We start from the raw sequence: 25,984 nt of genomic DNA, 5'->3' as shown, positions 1-25,984 counted from the left end.
GATACTAAAGAGAGCTTTGGACACACTGGCCTTCACAAATCAAAGTATTGAGTACAGCCATCTGGATGTTATATTGAAATTGTATAAGATGTTGGTGAAGCTGCAGTATTGTCTGCAGCTCTGATCACCAACCTACAGGAAAAATGTAAGATGGAAAAGCACAGAAAAGATTTTGAGAATGTTGTTGGGACTTGCAAGCAGACCTTTTTCCCCAAAGTTGGAAGACCTAGAGGTCATAGGTTTAGGGTGAAAGATGAAATATTTAGGCAAATCTGAGAGGAAACTTCTTCATTTAGAGGGTGGTGCAAGTGTGGAACAAATTTCCAGTAGAAATGGTTGATGTGGGTTAACTTAATATTTAAGAGAAGTTTGGATAGGTACATGGATAGGGTGTGTGGTTTGGAGGGATATGATCTAGATGCAGGTAAATAGGAATAGGCAGAAGATCAGTTTGGCATAGACTAGATAGACTGAAAAGCCTGTTTGTGTGCTGTGCATTACCTACAGCAAACACCTCCAGTCAATGCAGAGGAGCACTATACTACCTCGGCAAAATTCTCTGAATCTATTTAGAAGGTAAATCAATGTCAGTGATCTCTCTAAGACCAACAGTTCTTGTTTTAAGATCCTACGTGTACTTGCACTGATCTGTTGGAGAGTATATGTCATTTATAAGGACAATGACTCAATCCCAAAGCAAGAGTACCAGGTGGACGAAAGAAGACCCAAAGATATTATCTTTGAAAAAGCTCAACATCCTACTAACTCTTGGGAATTCCTGGCCTATAACCATTGGAATTGGAGAAAGAGCATTTGGGATGGAATGTAGACTCTTCAGTGCATGCATCAGGAGTATACTGAAGCTTCATGTAGGCGTTTCACATCTACCAAACTAGTAAAATCCATCAGCCCAACACTAGTCTCATGAGTCACCTCAAAATAAGCATGGCTGGAGTGAAAGCAAGTCATCCTTGAGCCAAAGGAATGGCTCAAGGATAATAACATCTATCTTGTCATTCAGTCACTTATTTCTCAAAGGATTCTGTAACAGGTATCAAATTTCAAAACACCAAAGAGCCAAAATCTGGTCATGATTTATGAATGTCATGCTGCCGTGGCTTGCCCTGATTTGTAAAACTCTCCCACTTAAATGCAATCAGTATTCTGTCTTGATTCACATTAATTGATATTGAGAAGAGTTTGAAATTTCTCCATATGAAAAGGACTGAACATACATGAACCCAATTTAAAACCATTGAGCTACAAATAGAAGATAGGCTATTACTATTAGATCAGTACTTCACGTTCTATTATAATATTATCACATATTCCTGTTAGCTGCAAAAAAGAATGCTACAAAGAATGGCTACATCACAATAGTAGATTTACTCAATGCCCAAACAGAAAATGCAAAACAAGAAAAAAAATGTGTGCATGAGTGCTTGGGCATAACAGTTACAAGGAGGGATGAGCCATAGCCTCTCTCAGAGAGGGCTAGCAATGCATACATGTACTCATTTAATTGGACAAATGACAGGGTGGCTGTAATTAATATAATTTAATTCTGTGCAAAGTCAAATATTTACACAAAAAGTAGAAAAACTGAAGTCAACTTGATGACTGTTCAACATCACAGGTAGTAATGTTTTATAGAGTATCAGCAGCTTCCACAGTTCAAAATATAGTGTGATGCCAGTTCTAATTCAATAAATTCACTGTAACCAGAACTCTATAAAGCTGCAGAAAGGGAAACCAGGACCCAGGAGAACAATGAGACCTCTTTGTAATAAAGGCCAAAGCATTTCCCTAGCTTGGAGGTTTATTGAATTTCCAATTTTTTTTCCACATCTTACTACAAAGATGTGTGGATTTGAAATACTGGCTCCTTGACATATCCCATTTATATCCCTGGTATGTGTTGCCAGAGATTCTGGAGGCAGGAACGGTAACAGATATCTAGATAGGCACTTGAAAAAGTGGGAATCGTGGGAATGGAATTAATCTAGGCAAGTGAGATTAGTACAAATAGGTGCAATGCTTAGTATAGGCACATTGGACAAAAGGGCCTATTTGCAAGTTGTACAACTGTATGACCCTAAAACATGATTTTTAAAAATTTCAAACTCAATTAATAGTATTAAAACAAAATGGGTAAAGAATAATTATCAACTTATTCCTCCTACACTTCTGGCTTACAAACCCCTCCAATCAGGCTGTTAAAGGGCAGGAGAAGCCTGAGCATTATACTGGGAATCACCAAAACAAAAGGGATCTATCATGGATTTGCTTGTGGATTCCAATAATGAATGAGAGTAAGATACACAAAAGCATTATAGTTAGTATATCCCAGATCTACAGTGGATCTGCACAAATCCACAGATGTGGCAATTTAGACCTTTCATTTTTCCCCTCTAACCAAAGGTACTATACAATACAAAAATATTTCACATTTTAAATATTTCTAATTCAGTTCCTGTAAACATAAAGACACTTTTAATTGCCAAAGGATAAATATAAGACCTGCTCAATTCTAGAAGTATAGCACCATTGAATCATCAAGACAACACAACAGCTGCAGGATGCAAAAACTACACTGCCACGTCAGGCCAATTGTCGGAGCACATGTCAGTAAATTAAATGTCAATCTAAATTCACTGACCATGCCATTTACTATATGCTTTCCTCTGGCATTTGATCTCCAAAATACAACACCTCATACTGATTGGATTAAACTCTATCAGTTATTCCTCTCCCCAAATTTCTGATCTTGCTACATCATTTTAAAATTGTTTTCACTATCCACCATTCCACCAATTTTTATGTCATTTGCTAACTTACTTAATCAGCCTATCTACATTTTTGTTTAAAGCATTTACATATATTGTAAACATGAGATAACCCAGCACTGATCCCTGTAGAACACTTTCACCATCACCCTTGATCTTTCCTATCCAAACCATCTTTAGATTCAATTTATCAACTCACCATGGATTCCAAATGACTTAATCTTCTGGACCAGGTTACCATGTCCAATGTTTTACTGAATTCCATGCAGACATCATCTATAGCTCTACCCTTATTAATCATCCTCATCACTGATTCAAATTTGTGAGACAGGACATCCCCTTTGCAAAGCCATTCTAACTATCATTAATTAGTCAAAGCTTTTCCAAATGCAAGTAAATCTCATCCTAAGAATCCTCTCCAATAATTTCCCTGGATTGTCCTTTATCTGTTTCTTGAGCAAAGGAACAATGTGGGATATTTTCCAGTTGTCTGGCACTTTGTCCATGGCTAAAGAAGATACAAAGTCTTCTGTCAAACCCACAGCAATTTACTCTCTTACTTCCTTCTGTATACAGATAGACTCTATCAGGTCCTGTAAAGTTATCCACTTTAATGTTTTTCAAGATACCAACATTATCTTCTTAATATCAGAATGTCCTGTTTTTCAAATTATTTATCCTTCATCCTACATGGCATCTGACCTTGTCTATATTTTTTCCCATTTACAATCCCTGTCTTCTTTATAGAAATCTGAAAGCACCCGTATTATTTCTAGGTAGAAAGCTGAATTTCTACTCCAGAGAATCTTCACTGGATACTTTTGTGAAAGGAAAGGTAGTTATATTAAACCTCATCATAGAAGCAGCAAATAAAAAATGAGTGAAAGCATTGGGTTAATATTTTCCTTTATAAAATCCAAATGAAGTACAGATCAGGAAATGAAAACCAGGCCAAGATCCAAAACCTACATCTGGCAAACAATTTCAGTACCCAAGGGTGTAAATAATGTAAAAGTCTGAGACACCCAGACAGTACTACACATCACAAAATTATGTGAAAATAACACCTGGCAATTCAAAAGTGAGCTGGATTTCTGTCTGATCAGATGTTTATTCCAACTGAAAATTGCACTCTTAACGTGCCATTGTTGCAACCAGGTAATTTGCATTTAACATTTTGGACAGACAAATCTGGGATGCTCTCATTAAATTTTTCAGACAAGAATCCTGTACTGATTTTACTTCTGTTCCTTTCCCTTGGAAGAGGTATCTAATTTAAATAATTACCTGAGTCAATAAGAGTGCAGTACAGCAGGTTCTTCTTTCCTTGCATTTTCATCTTTTTAGAACAATCATACACCATGGAGCAGGTCCCTAGATCTCTAAACATTTACCTTAACCTTATATCTTTCAGTTTTATCCACCACAGGTATGTAGGAATTTTTCATTTACTCTATCGATACTCCTCATAATTTTAAATGCATCAATAGAGTTTCCTCTTAACCTCTTCCATTACAGAAACAGGCCCACCTTCTCCAGTGTGTCGTTATAAAATTCCATCCACGTTGTGAATACCCTCTGCGCCCATTACAGTGCCATCTCATTCTTCCTCTGCCTTGATGACCAGAACTGTGTACACTTCAGGTGCAGTGATGACATTTTGCATCATTATTTACCTTTGCCAGCATGGGACACCCAAAATATGGAAATCAATTGTCATGGGCCTTGATTGCCATGAACTGTATTGTGCAGTCAGGCAGGATGGAAAAATGTCTTTTTAATTTTTACTGCAAGGCTTTTCCTTTTAAATGGTTCACTGAAGAAATAATGCTTGGCCTTTGAGCTTGCACTTATGTACACATCATCTGAGTTTGCTTGCTTCTACTGAAGATGTTTGGACTTGTTTAATTTCAGGATAGTTTCTTCATTTACATCCATTTTATTGGAGTGCCAATCTACACTGGGATCAAGAAAGTGGTAAAAGCATGGAGTGTGGATGCAGCTTTCATGTCATCATGTAGTTGAATAAAATGAAAATGAATTTCTGAGGACAGGCAAATTAAAAATATATCTGCAAGGACCAACTGACCAATTATTGGCAAATGGGTCTGTATTAGCTTGAAAAGTTGTAACTGAAGAGATTCCATGGGAATTGATACTGGGACTTCAACTAATTTCAATCTATATTCATAGCAGGATGGAAGAATCAAGTGTATTATAGCCAGTTTTGCTGACAATACAAAGATAAATGAGAAAGCAAGATAATAGGAGAACCAAAAAGGTCTATAAATAGATGGGCTCAACAACTATGGAAAAAAAATTGATGGGAAGAATAGGGAAAAAAAAACACAACTACTCTGGCTAGAGGATTATTTGGGGAAATCAAAACAGAAAGGAATAACTAACTACTTATTTTGAAATACTGCCTTATGGTTATGGATAGCCAGAGGAAACTTCTGAATGGAGAAACAAAATAAACAACAGAATTACATAATTTATGCATTAGCAGATCATTCTATTCTATGAATTGTTCACTATAGCACACTGAACATTGATCAGGGTTTTCCAAATGAACTTATTCTGCAGTCTTAATAATTTATTAAATAGCAAATTTATTTGTATTTATTGTTATTATTTGCATTGACTGTGCTATGCTCTTTGAAAGTTTATATTATCCTGCCTACCTTCAGAGTTCAATGTGATGAGTGTGACATTGGGTGCCAAATTCTGACCTCCTGATTGACCACTATTAGAGATGGTGTCACTTGTTTCAGATCCACTTTCAATATCTTCTGTATGGCTATCTTCATGGCCAGGAACCTTCACAATTATTGTGTTCTGTCTCCTCCCTGGCATAGAACTTGGTACCCAAAATAGGAAAAAAATGCAGAAATATTTAGGGAAATTTTCTAGGCCGAAAGTCGCTATCTTACATTAGAATAAATAGGAAACAAATAAATCAATGCAGCTGTACAGTAAATCAATGACAACCAATTTACAACTTTTTACATTCATTAGTATACCTAAGTTTTACAAATTTCACATTACATATTAACCAAAATTGTATGTGGCAACACAACCTTATTTTTGAACTCTCTCTTAATGTGCCATTTCAATTCTCTCCTCACTGGGCAGCATAGAAATTATATATCACCTTATGAAAATAAACATAATTAAATTCACTTCACCTTCATAAAACACCTGCAAAAATATATTCAAATACTGAATGTTTCAAATTACAGGCACTGACAGTACAATGCACTGAAGTTCAAACATTCTTATAAAGCATTCTACTTGTTTCACATTCCACTTAACCAGCAAAAGTATTTCATACCAAACTTTTAAACTCAAATGACAAAGTTTTGACAACTGGTTAAGATGATAATACCATCAGAACGTTACAGATTCTACATGGTACTATTGTTTTACTTTGTTCCCTTTGAATTACAGCAAAAGGAAGAATAACAGAAAGAAATATTGGTATTTCATAAAAATAATGGCATATTAAGTTCATAACTAAGGAACATATTCATAGTCTACAGAGAAATATTAAGTGTGAATAAATCCACAAAACAAATAGAGTGAATGAAGTAGCTTTCTGGAGAAAGATACTGTTAAAATTAACATACAATTATGTACACCCAAAATGATGTGATCAGTAAATTCATAAGACACTAAGATTGGTAGAATTGTTGACGATGGATTGTCTCAGGCTACAGGGCAATACCATGTGCTGGTAAAATGGACTGACAAATGACAGATGCTGTTTAATATAGATAAATGTGTGGTTATGCAGTTTAGAAGTAATGATGAGGATAGGACATACACCATGAATGGTAGTATTAAGTAATGAAGAACAGCAAGTCCTCATAATTGATAGCACAGGTGCGTAATTTGGTTAAGAAGGCTTAGATCAATATATTTTGGATCTCAGCTGAAGAATTGCATGCAGTTCTCATAAGGCTGAAGAGAGTGCAGATGAGAGTTATCAGAATGTTGTCTGGAATGGAGCATTTCCGTTCTGAGGAGAACTAGAGAAATTGGTTGCATTTCCTTAGAAAGGAGGAGGTTAAGAGAGGGTGTCATTGAAGTATATAAAATTATAAAGGGTAGATATAGGGAAGGCTGCAGAAAATTCTTCCCTATTTTAGGTGAATAAAACTAGAGGACAAAGGTTCAATTAAGGTGGAAGAGATTTAGAGATGTGAATAGGTCCTTCACCCAGAGAGTGGCAATTTGATGGAATGCACTGCTTGAGACAGTGGTGGAAGTAGAGTCATCAACAGCATTTAAGTAGTATCTGGATGGATGGGCATGGAAGCCTTTAGATCAAGTGGTGGGTGATCAGATTAATATGAATGGATTTTTACTGGCCAGTGAGGACTTGGGCTGGATGGCATAGTTTCCAAGGTGAATTACCCTAATTTGAAAGTAGTACCCAAGAATCAACAAAAATGTACTTAAATACACACTTCTTCAGTTTCTTCATGCATGCTCATTTCTTACACAACTGAATTTCATTGTGGACTTCTTTGTAATTTCAAAACAGTATTTCAGGATGAACAACAACACCACAAAATGTGAAGTTTGCTCTTCTTTTTGTCTGAGTATGATTCGAAGAAAGGCCATTAAACACTGGATGTTCTGGCAGACCCGTTTCGCAAGCAGGGCACATATCTACATGATTGCAGAGATACCTGCAAGATAGGCTTATTCCATATGATTCTGGAACTATGGAACTAGAATGGGGTAGACTTTTTGTTTCAATCATTGATCAAATAATTTAAAATTAATCTATAGTTAAGTTCAAAATTGCTTCTAACTGAAATTATCTGTATTTTATAAGCTCACTTATCAATGGTAAACTAGAACAAGTTATATCTGGTATTGTTCAATGAAAACATCGATCTGACTGTTTATCATACATTACAGGTAGAATTCAAGGATCTGAGTAATTAACAAGAATGTCTTCCTGAGGATATTTGTATACTCTTCAAAGATCATTACAATCTGTGACACAACCGACTTAGGCTACTTCAAGTTTGGTTCCTTTAAGTTTCATTTTACAAAACACAATTCATTTTTTTTTAAACTTTGGCAACAAAAGATCATTCAAAAATTATAGCCAAATAATACAAAAAATAGCAAATTAGTATTCTTCAAATTCACACAAAATTACATTTCACTAATGTCATCCTATTTAACAATGATTTCTTTATTAAGACTTTTACTCCCTATGAACTTTCTCTCAGATAACAAGGCATTTGCAATCACAGTCCAGATGCAGAATAAGGAAAATGTATAGTTTGGTTTAAATTATGTCATTTTTTCCTGACACTAGTTCTACAAGCAGCCAAGTTAAGGAGTAATAACTCCCTGCTTATATCAATCTGACATTCCCTTTTTATTATGTTAATTTAATTTACTTTTTTTCCTATTTCTCTTTAAAAGTGCAATTCGTTTTATGTCAGGTTTGAAATATCAACAGTAACATCTACAGACATTCTAACTGATGCCAATATGTTGTATTTAACAAGTTAGATAACAACTTTGATGAACTAAAAAAGAATGGAACAATCTTAAGGAGTTCAACAAGTTGGACAGTAAATAATCTAAATTATCTAAATAATAACTGTAGAAGAAACAAAAAGGTTTACTAACTTGCTGAGAATATTATCAATAGTGTCTGTTCCTCGGGGTATAGCTTCTTCCTGTCCGGAAATCTTGGAAGGAAGTGGGTTCTGGCGATCACTATTTAATATTACAGTAGTCTGTGGTACAGTGCTGCAAAGAAAATTAAAGAGGACACTTGAACACCAAATATGTACAAGATCATAATATAAAACCCCACGTACATAGACATCAACAGTTTGAGAAATGTGTTTATCATTGAAAACTGTGCATATTAATCCCTGATTTGATATCCTTACCACTATTATTTCAGATCTTTAACCACTCTAAACTCAACTGAAAATGACATAGACGTGTGGTCAGCCAGAGCAGTTTTTGGCATTTGACAAGATCTTCTTTTCTTTCCTTAATGCATTCACTATTTTTACAGTTGAAGAATGTTAGAAATAACTAAAATAATACATTGCCCAATTAAACTTTTAATCTGATATGCAATTTATTTCCTTTGCAATCACCACTGTTTACAATTGATCACTCTACTCTATGCTTTTGCATGTGATGCTTTTTCCATTCAGCTTACAGTATGTATATGCAAAGTAGTCAAATTAATATCAATACCTCAACACATTGAAGAAAGCTAACTTTACTACCACAAAAGCAATGAGGCAACTTCAGTCAACTATTACTTTACTATTTGCAGCACAATTAAACCAACTGCAGGGTGATTAAACAAATTATTAAAAATTCAGGTAAATGTTCATTTGCCTTTCAGGGTTTTTAGAATTTTCTTTTTGTAATAATGATGAAGCATTAACCTTTATGTTAAAATGACTGTAGCCTGAACTAGCAAACCACTACACCAGTAAAAGGCAGATTGAATCACCAAATGAAACAGGCAAAGTTCACATGATCAGTCTAGTGTCACAATCAGGATCTCCAGAGATATTAAAAATAATAACTTCTAAGCTCTTTTTAAAATGTCTGTTATTCAAGATGAAAGTAATTTTCCATCTCCTGGAAAAAGAATGCAAGATTTCTCCTTCACCCATGCCGGAGCAGATTTTCTCTACGGCAGATGTACAAAGTATTCTTAACTAATGATGTTGATATCAGTAATGAGATCGCCCATTTGCTTTGCATAATATAGATTACTTGTTGATTAATGCCAACATCTTTGCAAATTAAAATTGAATAGATTCATAGCTTCGTCGTTATCCAAAGAAGTTTCCTTAAATCTAACATTTGAACAAAATCAAACTTTTAACTTAATCAATTGATTGTCAGGTATGAAAAATTACCTCCAAACCGAGTTTCAGAGGAATCTGCAACTGTTGAATTTATAATTGTTCTGCACAGATTGCAAGTTTTCTTTAATTCAGATGGCTGAAGGTTCATAAACGAAACCAGTTTCTAGACATTGCTTCTCTATACTCAGAGGACTCCTGTCACTAACTGACCAATAGACAGATAGACAGAAACACAGAACTCAAAAACGCACTGAAACAGACATTGGTTTCCAAATAGGAAAAGATTCAAGTACACAATAGAACACTCAAATTAAAGTGAAAGGCAGGGTGAGTGATGCTTGACCTGTCTCAAAGGCAGAAGAGTTGGTTTTTAAAACCATTTATTCATTCACAGAAGGTGGACATCAATGGCAAGATTATCAATTACTGTCCTTAAGTTTACACATGAACTAAATGCCTTGTTTAGTCATTTCAGGGGCGGTTAAGAATAAACCACATTGATGCATATAGCGTCACATACAGGCTGAATGAAGTAGGAGTGGTAGATCTTCTTTTTGGGTGAACCAGTTGCATTTTTCCAATTATCCAGAAGTTTCATAATCACTACTACTGAAACTTGCTTTCCAAACGACAGTTATTTAACAGATATAGAAAGATCAGACCCAAAGAGTAAGGTTATATTTTAAAAAATAGAGAAGCAAATCAGACAAAGTATGAATATATTAATCTCAAGGAACCTGAAATATGAGAAAAGATGAACAAACAACATAAAAGGAAGACAGAACTTTATTTATAAAGTATAGGATGGGGCCAATTGGGAACAAATGAGGAGCTTGCTCTATACCCACAACTGTGCAGCAAGACACAACTCAAATGCCATCAATAAATTTGCTGATAACATGACTATTGTCTGCAGAATTTCAGATGGTGACAAGGAGGCATACAGGAGCAAGATGGATCAGCTGGTTGAGTGGTGTTGCAACATCAAGCTTGTGCTCAATATCAGTAAGACCAAGGAACTGACTGTGGACTTCAGGAAGGGGAAGTCAAAGTAACACACCAGCTGTCATTGAGGGATCAGCAGTGGAAAGGGTGTTCTTGGGTGTCAACATTTCTGAAGATCTATCCTAGGCCAACATATTGATGCAATTACAAAGGAGTTTGAGGAGACCTGGTATGCCACCAAAGACTCTCACAATTTTTTATAGCTGTAACGTGGAGAGCATTCTAACTGGTTGTATCACCTTTTGGTGTGAAGGGGCCACTGCACAGGATCGGAAAAAGCTGCAGAAACTACAAACTCAGCCAGCTCCAACATGGGCACTAGTCTCCCCAGCATCAAGGACAAATTCAAAAGATGATGCCTCAAGAAGGCTGCATCATTAAGGACCCCCATGACCCGTGAATGTGGACAACAGTCTTCGTTGTTGCCAGAGTGCCCGCATGCGCTTGATGTATCCTCTTTCAGGTAGGTTACTGTGAAAGTAGCATTCCATTAATTCCATTCTGTCCAGTCTCGTCCATTTATGGTTTGTTCCAGTAACCAATCACTGGATGGTCCCAGCTCCCAAACCACTGGTGCAGTTCTTGTTAATCCAGGCGACATCCAATCTGGCATGACTCTTCTTGTTCTTGTCACTCTCATCCAGAGATTTTTGTGAGCAGATATAGCATAAGCACAAGACGCTTAATGGGCCACCACCACTGGGACCTGAACCATTGACCCCTGCGGTGTCAGACTCCAAAGTTCCTGGTGTCAGAATATTACATCTTGTATTTTTTATAGTTTAGTTTTTTTTATTATTGTGCATTGCAATCTATTGATGTTGCAAAATGTCAAATTTCATAACATATAGTGATATTAACCCTGATTCTGATTCTATTCTGCTGGAGGCAAATGGTATGATTTGGAGATAAATTAAGCTTTTTTTTCGTGAAAGTAATACCAATAACATGCCAGTGAAGATCCAGATGCAGAAATGTTGGATAAATTTTTTATTAAAAATAAAGATACCTAAAGGTAAAAAAGCCATGATGAGATTCATTTGAATTAATGAAGAAAACAAAAGTAGATATGCTCTTCTTGCAACTTTCCATACATTCTTCAGTAAGAAGTAAGCACCAGAGGATTGGAGAGTTGCAAATATTATATTTCTACTTAAAAACTGTGAGATGAATAAACCCGGTAACATTAGGCCAGTCAGTTCAACATTTGCCTAATAGGTGAAAATCACACAGATTTAGTCGAGGATTGACTAGCAGTTTGTGTATGACAAACCTGATTGAGTTGTTCAAAGTAATAGAATGGGTTAAAGTAATGCATTAGGTACGTGTGTAGTCTTCCAGAAGTTGCCTGACTAAGTATCATGTAATAGGCCTCTAGCTTTTATCTTTACACCATCAGTATTCCTTTAACCAGAGTCCTCGAGGATTTGCAGTTAAAGCAATAGTGATAAACGTCGATATAAAATTTCCCATGGAAGAAAAAGCAAAATAGTTGATATTCAGATTAAAACAAATCATAATTATTGATCTTTTTAAATATATTACTGATCAAGACAAATAAATAAGAACCACAATTTTTAAAGCTGAAAACAATTTTGTGGGATGATGTAAATAAAAAAAAGCAAGAAATTTCAGAAGATCAAATGTAAAATAAGCAAATGAAATTTCAAACAGTTCTGTGTAGGAAACTTTTTCTTTCATTTGACTGTCATGAGAGTAATTATAAACAGAATGACATAGTTTTAACAGGTTACATAAAGTGTCTCAAATTGATGAAACAGGTTGAGAAAAGATTTGTTTTAAAGGAATTAGGAGATGAAAAGCAAGGAAATTAAGTCAAGTTCTTATAAAAACATTAATTAAGTCAAAACTGGAATATCATGGTCAACTTTGGACATCATATTTAAGGAAGTATGTCAAGGCCTTAGAGAGGAAATACAAAAAAAACTTACTGAAACAGAATTAGCAGGATTTCAGTTTTGTAGAAAGACCAGAAAAGCTAGAGTTGCTCTCCTTCGAGCAGAATATATTCATATTGGTGTTCAAAATCATAAATAATCTATGAGGGGGGGGATCAACAACCAGAGGAAACATGATTAAGATGATGACTTTAAAATCAAATCCTTAACTCTTCTTGCAAATGAATTGTATTATTCTAATCTGCAATATAAAATGTAGATAGAGCAACGGGGAAAGAACAACAGGAAGAGTATTGCTGGCAAGTACGACTACAGAACTGCTGACCTCTTCTGTGTTGTAGCATTCAATAAACATGAAGAGAGTACATTTTTCCATTCTGTTGCTAACATTTACAGCAGTGAGTATTAGGCTGGCCAGCAATTTATTGGTAAGATTCAAACTTAACTGTAACATACAAATGTGAATTTAAATTCCCATAGCACTCAGGCTCCCTTCAAGTATCAGAGTACCATGATACAGGATGCAATTAATGGCAATACTGCCACATTACTCTGATCAAAATATGGAAAATCATTAGGTCTCATGTAATAGTGGTTGTACTATTCAAAGTTGCTGAGTTTCAGTAATTGCTTTTCTACTCGTGAATTTGACATTTTCTACAATGTTTACAAGTTTAGAAACATGAGCAACAACTGTTTGCAACACACAAAATGGCAGAGAAACTGATGTGTCAAGCAGCTTCTAAAGATAAATAGACATTTTCATAGACGCTGCCTGACCTATTGAGTTCCTCCAGCATTTTGTGTACTTCTCCAGATTTCCAACTTTGGTGGCCTCTAATAATTCTAGAAAACTGTTCACATCTGGTAAATTTAAACGTTATTACAATATAAAGAGAATTTTGTTTGCACTTTGTTGAGAACAAATGCATTTCCATCAGTACCTCTGATATGAAAATTGCTAAATCGGTAAATTGATTATTATCATATGTACAGTGAAAAACTTTGCTTTTCAATCCATCCATGCAGATCATTTCATTACAGCAGTGCATTGAGGTAGTACAAGGACAAGTACTAACAGAATAAAGTACAATATTTACAAAGGATACAATATCATGGTCCCAACCTGCTTTCAACCAACATGAGTTATTATAGTATCATTAGTTTGATCAATTTCAGGGGAACTATGTTTTTTTTTCATCTTATGTGCTGCCTTTTGTAACTTCAAAACATTAAACTAACTCAAAGGAAGATTCAGGAGTTTGAAATATGACAAACTTCATGTTTACTTTAAGTGAGGTATATTACATATCACATAACTGTAATGAATTATTTAAATAACCAAGAATGCTTAATCAACGTATTTACAAGATTACTCAAATATTATTGAAATATGAAATTTACAACAATCCTCCCTTCTTAACTAGAAACTCTATCTCAAAACAGAATGCAACTTAACACAATATACTAGATAACATAACTACTATATATAGACATCCACAGCATAGTAATTTAACTTGTACCATTCAGGCTTAAAGGTTTAATAGTTGCAGAGGCTTTCTTACTCATGTGAAACAACATATTTCATGACAAGGGGTATCACCCTGCTTGGCAGGTGAGACTTGTAGCTGTGAAAGCAATCTCAGGCCCTAGGGCTGTATCTGTGGTGGTTATAGCAGTTGATTCTGAGACCGTAAGAAGTGGTTCTGATAGCTCTGGGCACCTTTCTTCTCCTTTTCTCTCTCTGGATCTACTTCAATCCCTTTCTTTTACTTTCTCACATTCCTTCTCCCTATTATACCTTTTTCTTTCCTGTTCATATTCTTTTTCTCCATCTCGTCCCTACTTTATCTTCAATTTGCACATCTTGATCTTGGAAAAGTCCATTCAATTCACAGGAGTATTCTCTTAATAATCCTTTTATTGCACTCTTTACAATTCACATCATCTGACAAATCCTCCATTTTCGTATCTCCATTGACTCCTTTCCTTTTAGCCTTCCATTCATCCAGCTGGGTTTTGGTCTTCGCATCCACTTTTACAGGAAGCCACTTGAAGTTCTTGCAATAACATTAATGTATGCAGAGTAGATTCTGGTTCTTTATACTCACAAAAACCAAATGTTTGCAACTGCCCTGAAGCTGCTTGAACTCTCTTCCAGCTAGGAATGAAGCTACATTTTGCAAGTAACTGCAAATATACCAAATGGCTTCCTTCTGTGCACAAATCTATAATTATTTAATTAATGGGTAGTTTACATTTCAAAGATCAAAACTGTTCCAATTTCTAAGAAAATAAATTGTTTTCCCTTTGAAGAAAATCAACTAAATTTATGAATAGAGCAGTATGAAAAGTGACTTTAAATCTCATGCCACATCATTCAGTGGTGCTCTGTATTCCAATATAAGCAGGATGAAAATTAAGTGCTTTTGTTTTTAAATTTTGATATTGTAACAGCAATTCCAATCTCGACAAAAGGGTTTGTGTTTGCAATCGCAGCACAGATCTAGCAGCAAACTCCAAGATGTGCAGATACACAAACAAAGAAATCTTTCATTTGTTGTTAGTTATTCTTTTTTTCCTTTAATTTGCACAAAATAGAACTTCAGTTATTTACCAATTATTCTCATCGCAAAACTCATGAATTTTTAAAGTGTTTAAGAACATATTCCCAGACTTAATTCAAAAGATCACATGTCACATTTGGGTTGGGCATTATACTGAAAAACCATTATAGGTCAGGTCAAACTATGCTATGCTGACTAGGTCAGTAGTTTATCAAGGTCATAGTGATTTATCTGAATTCCTGCCATGCCCTCTCAATATTTGGATCTAATTCCCAAACAGATTAAAAGCATGTGTGAAATTGTTATATTCATCATTATTGTCCAGTCAGCTGTGGACGAAGTCTTAAGCACTAGGGCTGGGGTGTGTTCAGATTGGTAGTTGTTGGGTTGATAAAGTTTATTAATGAATGTGCCATTGAAGATGCTGCCCATCATCCCAGAAAGATTATTTAAATCTTTAAATGGCTTACTGAGTCAAAATCATTGCTCAACAACCTCTCTGAATGTTAACATCCAAAAGAAATACTGTATGTTGGTCTGATATTATTTTAAAAATTACCTTTGACAAATACCGTCTACCAAAATTTTTAAATTTTAAAAATGTATTTCAGCTTTCATGCCAATCTCATGCTTTTGCTCATCCCAAAACTAAAACAAATCTTTAAATCTTTGTTAATATATGTTCACGCACAGCACAATGAGACTTAGTTGCTTGTTTAGTCGCAGAGGACTACAGTACAGAAACATGCCCTTTGGCCCACCTTGTCTGCATCAAACTATTGTTGTGCCTAGTCCCATTGACCTGCACCTATAACAATTTCCCTGTCAATGACTACAGAATTTGCTTAATAGCCTTATTGTTACTAGACATGAGACATATGACATCAAACTGACACAAGACAACAAATGAAATCAGGAAAGGTGAAATCCACTCAGCTCAAACATGTGACTGAGGCACGGACTGGAAAATATATCTATATACTACTAAAACTCTCATGCTCTGTCTGTCTGTTTGTGACCTCCAATTCGCACAAAAACGATGCATTACTGCGGCACTATTTTTGGCTAAATTGACTTAAAATGCACTAACTTACAGAATGCAGGCAAAATTCATGGTTATATATTTGTATAAAATTGTTCACTCGCCAAAATTAACTGCCCTGTTTTCACCTGAGAGCCGATCCACCATCATGGAAATCCGGATATAACACCAAGACGCATGCGCACGGCCAGCCTCAGCAGTGCCTCACGATGCTCACAGAGCCAATTCCACCCTTGAGTGATCAGGCAAGTTTTGCAGCGAATAAAGAAGATGAAATCACACAGTATTTGACAGGCAGATATATCGGGCCCTCTGAAGCTGTCGGATCGATACTTGGATTTCCAACTCACGAGAGGGAACCAGCCATTGTTCGCCTTCAAGTACACCTTCCCCAAAAGCATCAACTATTCTTTCAAGATAAGGCTGCTGTGCAACTCAATAACGATGCGGCAAGAACCACTTTAACGGAATTCATGGATCTTTGCACTCACGATCCACTTGCAAGAACTATGCGGATATTCCCAGATTCTACACTTGGACTAATAACAGATGGGAAAGAAAGAGAATGGGGAGAAGAGTGGAGGAGTACTCTGACACATGTTCTTCATCACATAAAAGAACCAGTATCTTTCAAATCATTGAAAACACATGATGGAGATATCCTTTCATCATTCAAAGACATCTGGAGAGAGAGAGAGAGAGGAGTGTTGCAAGCTGACGATCATTGGCAGCAAAGTATGGAAGAAGCAGAGAGAACAAGAATGCCCAGAGCAATGACAGATTTGCTTCTTGTCTTGCTAACAAACACTGAAATCAACAATCCACAGCAATTATGGAACTGGTTCAAGAATGCAATGTCTGAAGATTTCTTACAAATGGAAAGCAGAACTATCAATGATCCTAGTATCATGATCGATGAGAGGCATCATGAACAAGCCCTTCTGTATTTCCAAGAGAAACTTGAGAACTTGGGCAAAACACTTGAAGAATATAACTTGTCAACACCAACAAATGGTACAATTACTCAAAGTACTAGCAATCTGGAATTACTGCATGAACTGCAATACAACAGAGATGAACAGCAGGAATTTGTTTCGCAGAAAGAGCCCCTATTGACTAATGAGCAAAGAGAAGTATATGAATATGTGATCGACTGCTTGGAAAGGAATCTCTCTTCAGTGATTTTCATTGATGCACCAGGAGGAACAGGCAAGACATTTATCATCAACTTGATCCTCACTAAAGTTAGGGGAGATGGAGGTGTTGCTATTGTTGTAGCATCATCAGGTTTTGCAGCAACATTGATGCCTGGTGGTAGGACAGCACATTCAAGATACCTTTCAAAGTCAATGAAGATACCCTAGATAGATATCCGATGGATAGGGGAATCAAGGGATATGGGGACAAGGCAGGGACTGGGTATTGATAGTGAATGATCAGCCATGATCTCAGAATGACAGTGCAGACTCGAGGGGCTGAATGGTCTACTTCTGTACCTATTGTCTATTGTCTATAATATCAATAAAAACACCAATACTGCAAATTTACTCCAAAATGCGAGGCTTATTGTCTGGGATGAGTGCCCCATGATTAGGAGGGAGAGCTTCGAAGCTGTGGACCGGACTCTTCGTGATGTATGTGGCAAGAATGAGGCCTTCGGGGTATTTTAACCATTTGCTGTGGCGATTTCTGTCAGCTTCTAGCAGTTGTAAAACGTGGAAATGATGCTGATGTGGAGAATTCATGCATAAAAAATCCTACTTATGGAGAAGCTTCAAGTTTCAATTGAAGAGAAACATGCGATTAAGTGAGGGAGAAGGACAATATTCTGAGTTCTTATTGGATGTTGGAGAAGACAAGATTAAGAAAAATGAAAACGATGAAATCAAATTACATGAAGATATGATTTTGCCAGCAAAAACTATGGAAGAATGCATTGATTTCATCTACCGGACATTCGACAATCCTGCAGAACTGTTCTTGAGGAATTCTATCCTGGTTCCTCTCAATGAAATGTTGCGAAAAGTTATCTTCACATACATTAGACGCATGGCTAATGATGAAGTTGGATCCATCAAGGCTTTGCAATTGAACGCGAATGATGGTGGAAAAACTGCATGACAATCTCATCGTAGCAAAGATAAACATTGGTGCATTCAATAATGACATTGTCATGATCCTAAGAATTACTCTCAATTTATCAGAAGGGGAAGATGTCCCTCTTCAGCGGAGCCAGTTCCCGATACAGTCATGCTTTGCTATGAGTATACATAAGGCGCAAGGCCAAACCATGGACAGTGTGTTGATTTATCTGGAGAAACTGGTATTCCAGCATGGTCAGCTGTATGTGGCTTTAAGCCGGGGAAAAAGAAATGAAAATGTTCCAGTATTCTTGAAGGGTGGCAGATGAACCAGAATTTTGTCTTCAAAAGTGTCCTTCGTTAAACGAGGAGGAGCTATATTTGTCTTGCTATGCATCATTATTCTTTAATAAACTGAGTTTTTCTTCTTTAATTTCCAAAGCACATCACATCAGACTGCACTGCCTTTCTCTCAAAGAGTGCCCCAACGGGTCACCCAGTTGTCTAGTCTAGTATACTACTAAAACTCTCACGCTCCAATTAGCGCAAACGATGCATTACTGTGGCACTATTTTTGGCTAAATCGACTTAAAATGAGCTAACTTAAAGAATGCAGGCAAAGTTCAGGGTTATATATTTGTAAAAAAATTGTTCACTCACCAAAATCAACTGCCCCATTTTCACCCGAGAGCCAATCTGCCATCATGGAAATCGGGATGCGACACCACAACGCATGCACACGGCCAGCCTCAGCAGTGACACTAACTAGAACAAAAGCTCGATTTCGAGCGGTCAGATTCTGCTAATCACCAACACCATGTGTAGGATTGGGACAGATCTCTAACGCCACGCATCAATAAGAGATAAACAAATCTTATTGCAATGACATGCGTAAAGACCCATAAAACCCTTTGCTGCAGTCAAAGGACCGCAGTCCCGTCCATATAGAAGAGCGCTAACCACATCATCAAGAATAATCAGCTTTGGAGTTACTGCTTTGTATCTGAATACAGTGAAAGGTTTCAACTGGACACTCAATCACGTAGAAACAGTATCAGGGCAGCTGGAATCCATCAATGCTGGCTAATTATTGTTAAATATGTAAGCGAAAGGACTCGCACACTGAGTACAAACGAAAATGATCGAAAAAACATTTTTAGCTTAGTTGAACTATTACAAAGCATCAGCATCATTGTGCAATTAAACACATTATATTCAATGAAAGTTAATTTCTTGTTTCTCTTAATTCACTTAATTGATGCAAGTAGTCTAAAATTATATTTGTGTTCAGCTTCAACCCAACAATCATAAGCGAAAAAAATCTGAGGGGATACGACTTTTAAAAAATTGATGTTGGAGCTGCAGTATAGAAATGGGTCCATGATTGAAAAGCAGATTGTAGTCAGAGCTAGGGACAAAATGTGGAAAAACTGAACAATTTTTCCAGAAGTTTAAACTGGGAAATGCTCAACTTCTCCAAATATATCACGTGATAAACCTTCAACACCACCCAGCCCTACCAGCGGAAAGGGACTGTGTCTGCATTTGGTCCGTAACTCCCGATGTGCATTGTGGGAGCTGCAGTTCATATGGTTGAGTTGAAACCCGGGTTAGATGGTAAGTAGGGACAGCTGGTAGTGGTTCTACGGAGGGAGGGGGAGTTGAGGTGAACTGTCAGTCGAGTCTCCAATCCTTCAGAGGAAAACTAGAAATGTTGCCATCAGAAAAGTCCATCGTTAAACCAGGAGAAGCTATATTTGCCTTGCTACACATCTTTCTTCTTTAATATACTGAATTTTTCATCTTCAATTTCCAAAGCAAAGCAATACCAAGAGCATTCTTGAAAATTTAATGTTCATTCTGGTCACATCAGACTGCAATACCTTTCTCTCAAAGGATGCCCCAACAGGTCATCCCGTTGTCTAGTATATTATATAACCAAGAAGCATTTGATTTAAGAATTCAGTAAAACTCCGATTATCTGGCACCATGCGGATTTTAATAGCGTTGGACTGGCAAATTTTCCAGTTACTCTGAATTAATACACAGCATACTTCTATTTCAGTTTTGTTTTGTACACAGTGGTTTCTATTAAACTCAAAGCCACAATAGTGACAAGGTGCAAAATTAACCTATGTGCTACTTTCACAAAACCTTTTTCGTGACTAAATATATTTTCTTCACATGACGCATAGATGAATTATTAATGTTTTTCATAAAACATAAATTATACAGCATATTACCTTTTACTCATCTCAAACCTCTTAAAACTTTGTGCAACACACACAAAATGCTGGTGGAACGCAGCAGGTCAGGCAGCATTTATAGGGAGAAGCGCTGTTGACGTTTCAGGCCGAGACCCTTCGTCAGAATTCTGACGAAGGGTCTCGGCCTGAAACGTCGACTGCGCTTCTCCCTATAAATGCTGCCTGACCTGCTGCATTCCACCAGCATTTTGCGTGTGTTGTTTGAATTTCCAGCATCTGCAGATTTCCTCGTGTTTGCCTTAAAACTTTATGTTTTCTAATGCACAAAGCGTGGCATGACTTAATGATTTCCAGCTATGAAAAAAAAATTTCAAAAAGATCTGCTGTTCTTAGTTACAAATTGTTTGCTTTCTCGATTTCTCACATTTAAAGACTGTAAAATGAATTGACAAAATACTTCCTTGAGGTTTTCATACAGGTAGCAACTTCAATTTAAATACCATGTATTCCTAAGACAAATCTGGCATCATTTAATTTTCATGGGTAAAAATTCTATTCTAAGTACACACAGTTACAAAATTTAAAGAGAAATAATCAGTGTTTGGAATAATCTCAAATCATCTGGAGCATGCATCCATTGAGGCATTTCATCTCTACTAATTTGGGATCATATATTGCCAGGCAGTTCTAGCTTGGTGTTAAATACTTTTGATCTCAGGTGTGATCCTGAATTAAACCTGCAAGAAGAATAAATGCATCTAGTATAAACTGATATTCTCAAATTTATTTTTGTAATGAAGATAGGAAATCTAAGAAAACATTCTTTAGCTTACAGGAAGCATGCTATCACTTTGTAGGAAATGCAAGGTGTTACGGCATTCTTGTATAATTGGTAGTTGAAGACTAAAAAGAATCTGTGACTTTCGTCAGGTTCTATTAAAAGATTCAAATTAGAAAACAAAAATGGTTCACATTCATAAGTTAAATATTAATCCTTAAAATCTTGTACTTAAAAGACAGTTCATTCCTCGGTTTTCCAGTTAATGTTAAGAGAATAGTGAATTGTTGTTTTTCCAGGCTTTGCCTTTTGTAAAGTATTGTCCAATAAGCAATCATGCACATTTGTCAATTAAGCTGCACAGAAAACCATGACACCATGTAGATTAAGCACATCTGCAGATACAGTGGGTGTAAATAGTAACCTTATGCTTTTCCTTAGTGCCCATTTCTCACAGAATTCATCTGTTTCATGCTTCACTGCATTTTTTCTCCAGAGGCTGAAGTGTGTCAAATTGATGGTAACTGGCTCAATTGAACAGATTGTAGCTGAAGGTGACTATTAGTAGTTCTGGGCTGAAGTCTAAAGTCTACTTTTTCCAAAAAGACTAGCAAGGTTGACTGGCTGACAAGCAAGATCCATGAAATAGCAAAGAGAGCTAGAATGCAAAAAGATGATTCATTTTTTCTGGGCAGGCAACAAAATCAGTACAAGCAAACCCAGTTCCCAATTCACTAGCAGTCCCATAATTCACCTTTATATCTGGACACCACACATTGAATAATCTACAATACAAATATAAATGCTGACATCCAAAACCAGGACAGTAAATCTGTGCTGCACAAAGTACTACTACTCCTCCAGGGCACTACATCAGCAATCCAAAACTATTGACATGCAGACTGCTGGATTCCAATGTTGGAGATCTTCTCCATGATCTCCATCAGCACTGTTGCTAAACACACCTCCAATACCATATTCAAGTTTTCTGATGACACCACTGTTGTGGACCAAGTCAAGGGAGGTGATGAATCAGCATATAGGAGGGAGATTGAAAATTTGACTGAGTGGTGTCACAACAACAACCTCTCACTCAATGTCAGGAAGACCAAGGAATTGATTGTGGACTTCAGGAGAGAGAAACCAGAGGTCCAAGAGTCAACCTTCATCGGAGGATCAGAGGTAGACAGGGGTTAGCAACTTTAATTTCTTGGGTGTTTCTATTTCAGAGCATGTATTCTGAGCCTAGCACTTAAATGCAATTGTGAAGAAACCACCACAGCATCTTTACTTTCTTAGGAGTCTGCTGAGAATCTACATAACATCTAAAACGTTAACAAACTTCTATAAATGTGCAGTATAGAGTACACTGACTGACTACATCATGGCCTGGTATGGAAATATCAATGCCTTTGAATGGTAAATCCCACGAAAGGTAGTGGATTCAGCCCATTACATCACAGGTAATGCCCTTTCAACCATTGAGCACATCTACATGAAATGCTGTTGTAAGAATGCAGCATCCATCATCAGAGATCACCACCACCCAGGTCATGCTCTCTTCTCACTGCTGCCGTCAGGTAAAGGTACAAGAGCTTAGGCCTGGCACCATCAGGTTTGAGAACAGTTACTACCCCACAACCATGTTCACTCACTCGCCCATCCATTGAGATGTTCCAACAATCAATTTCTCACTCTAAGGACCATCTCATTTTCTCATGTTTTTGTTATTTATTACTATTTATTTATATTTACATTTGCACATTTTGTTCTCTTCTGCACTCTAGTTGATCTTTCATTGATCCTGTTATAGTTACTACTGCTGAATATGTATGGTGACATATACATATTTTGATAACACATTTTACTTCGAACTTTGCCCTGAAAGCTCTATTGAACATGGCTATCAACTGCTATAATGGTAGTAGTCTTGCATGACAGCAAGCTGATTTTGGATGGGAACACAAAGTACACTGTAGATGCTGTGGTCAAATCAACACTTACAAACATGCTGGAGGAACTCAGCAGGTCAGGCAGCATCCGTGGAAACGAGCAGTCAATGTTTCGGGCCGAGACCTGCTGAGTTCCTCCAGCGTGTTTGTATGTGTTAATCTTGGATGGGAACTGCTCGATACTTTATGCCTGCAGTCTGATTATTAGGTATCAGGTAACCTGATACGGCAAAGTATTTTTTAAAACATTATTTGAATTGCATTTCAATTCTATGCAGGAAAGGGCAAGTTCCAAGTCATGCCAAAAGTCTTGTGCAAAGCTGGTTCCAGCATCATTCCCTGTACAGTACTACAAAATGTACACATGCCTTTGGATAGGCCCATTAATACACCAAGTATTCCATAATGCAAAACCACTGGGTAATCTTCCTTAATCCATCCATTAAATTCCTCATCTGAGTCTTCTACTAAGAACTTGAATATGAAGCCACTTTCCAATACATTTCCTGACTCCACAATACTTTTCACTCATGTATGTAATTAGTACCTAGGCCATCTTCAAATGTTGGATTAAAAGATGGTGAATCTTTACTAACTGTGATCTACTACCACCACCCAGCGTTCCAACTATAAAATGCATTCAATTTACTTTACCAGCACTACTGGGAGTTGTATTTTTGAACTGTCTGTATGACTTGGTGTTTTCACGGTATCAAGGAATTAGCAAACTGGACTCTCAAAAATGCAGGGACAGCCATTGCTGGAGCAGACTTTGGGCTGGATTGAAACTTTGGGCTCGAGAGCAGAAAATAAACGGACGTTAGCTGATTTAAGCGCCAAACCAGATTAAAAAGATTAAGACATTGAGACTAAAGGCGAAGGATGAATCAGTGTTCAACTCACTACTCCGGCTTTACTTGCCTCAGTGCTGAAATGACAGCTGCTGCATGCAGCCATCAGCACTTGCCTCAGCGCGGAACTGGCTCCATGGCTATGGACTCATTTTCGGGAATTATGCAATTTTGTTCTGCGTATCATTTGCTTTTTGTAATTTTATGCACAATTGTTCTTTTCTTTGCACATTAGATTTTTGACAGCCTTTGTTGTGTGGGTTTTTGTTCTTAAAATGTGGATTTTATTGTGTTTCTTTATTTTATGGTTGCCTGCAGGAAGATGAATTGAAAGGCTCTACATGATATACATATATATTTTAATAATAAGTGGGAAAACATGGAACTTCTCCAGCATGTTCCTTCCCACAAACCATCTAAACTTTAAAATGAACTGGTATGATGTCTTCATCACTCAACCTAAATACTGGAACTCCACAGCCAGTAGCATTGTGAATATATATCCCCTCTTCCGAGACTAAGGAAATTAGGCAATGAAAATGCCAAGCTTTAAAACTCCTGCTCCAACAATCTTATTGATTTTTAGAATGGGATATAGCCTTTCTATCTCTCATCACCCTAGGGTGCTAGCAAAACTGAACCATGGCATTTTGGAACCAAGGGCATTCATGTCAAGGGTAGTATCTTGGTTCAGAAGTTCTTCTTTCTGCAGGCAGTAGCTACCACACCATTCTCAAAGGTTTTCTTTTGTTATTGGCTGGGTCACAGTGGCCTTGGCAACACTGAAGACATCTGCTTACGTTCCATTTATCAGCTAGATGGAGCAAAAGTTTGTATGTGTGTATGGTGGGGGGGGGGGGGGTGTTCATGCAGTTTTATTATGCACGATCTGTATTTTACTGTAGGTGTAGCACAGTTGATCATGAAGGCCTCTTGCTGGTGACAAATGACGGTAGCAAACTACAGTCAAGGTAGTGACAAAATACAGTCTTCATAAAACTTTCCAAATCCACTGGCAAGATAAGCAAAAGAACATTAGTGTCCTCTCCCAAGCAAACATCTTTTAATAGTGCATGAAACTTGTTATGAAGAAAGTAGAAAGCAAGTTGAACTCAAGAGCATCTTACTTTTTGTGGTTGGTACCTATTGCTACCAGTTGTAAAACTTCCAGTATAAATCTACTCCTCAAACACAAGTTCATCCTTTGCCTTCATGCTGATGACAATCCGGAATGCTTTGTGCTTTTAAGCTACATTCATTACCAAGTCTAAACTAAAAAGCTGTACCAAAACACAAATTATGAATTACATTCTCTTTAAAATTACATATTATAAAGGCATCATCTTCCTTTAATTATTATAATTCAATATATTTAGTATGGTACAAACACTAAAGAAATATCTATGATTATTTTATTATCATAAAACAAACTACAAATATCTAAATATATAGATCAACATTAAGCAATATTTCCAACAGTTCATTTGTTCTTGTTCTGAAGCAGTTTTCAAGTACTGGTGAGAACCCAAGATTTATTCTTATCTCACCTGTACACTGAATTTGCAAACCATTCATGACTTGGCAGTTTTCCTTAATATTAGTAATTGGATCAGGATTTTGTGATTAAGAAGTTGTTTGTTGAGAAAAAGTCTCATGGAGCCCATCTCCAAATCATATTTGAATACATTTTCAAAAAAATAAAAAAGAACATTCGCTACTAGGCCACTTATGGTCAATACTTCGTTTTTCTTCAGACTGGTGTAATGAAAGATGAGCTCAAATCTGTTTTATATTGACCGAAGCTACAAGTCAAAAGTTTTCATTGCTTTAGATATTGAAATGTTGGAATATACCTCTGGAAAGTACTTTGTAAACTGTAATTATGGCTTAAATTTGGAACTTAGCAGCTATGAAATTA

The 25,984-nt window shown here is 36.6% G+C and overlaps 1 protein-coding gene across 8 annotated transcripts in view; it reads right to left on the bottom strand.

Annotated features, from left to right (window-relative positions):
* The window catches only part of banp (BTG3 associated nuclear protein), a 190,204-nt gene that overhangs the window by 104,760 nt on the left and 59,460 nt on the right, over positions 1-25,984 (bottom strand). For all 8 annotated transcript variants that reach the window (XM_059993019.1, XM_059993016.1, XM_059993021.1 and 5 more), the window contains 2 exons: positions 8,448-8,570; positions 5,471-5,646 (listed from right to left, as the gene is read on the bottom strand). In XM_059993019.1, the coding sequence (XP_059849002.1) occupies positions 5,471-5,646; positions 8,448-8,570 (299 nt within the window). The remainder of the gene's footprint in view (positions 1-5,470; positions 5,647-8,447; positions 8,571-25,984) is intronic.

Source organism: Hypanus sabinus, chromosome 17 (genome assembly GCF_030144855.1).
Source record: "Hypanus sabinus isolate sHypSab1 chromosome 17, sHypSab1.hap1, whole genome shotgun sequence".
NCBI classification, from domain to species: Eukaryota; Metazoa; Chordata; class Chondrichthyes; order Myliobatiformes; family Dasyatidae; genus Hypanus; species Hypanus sabinus.
This window is presented reverse-complemented; position numbering and strand designations above follow the sequence as displayed.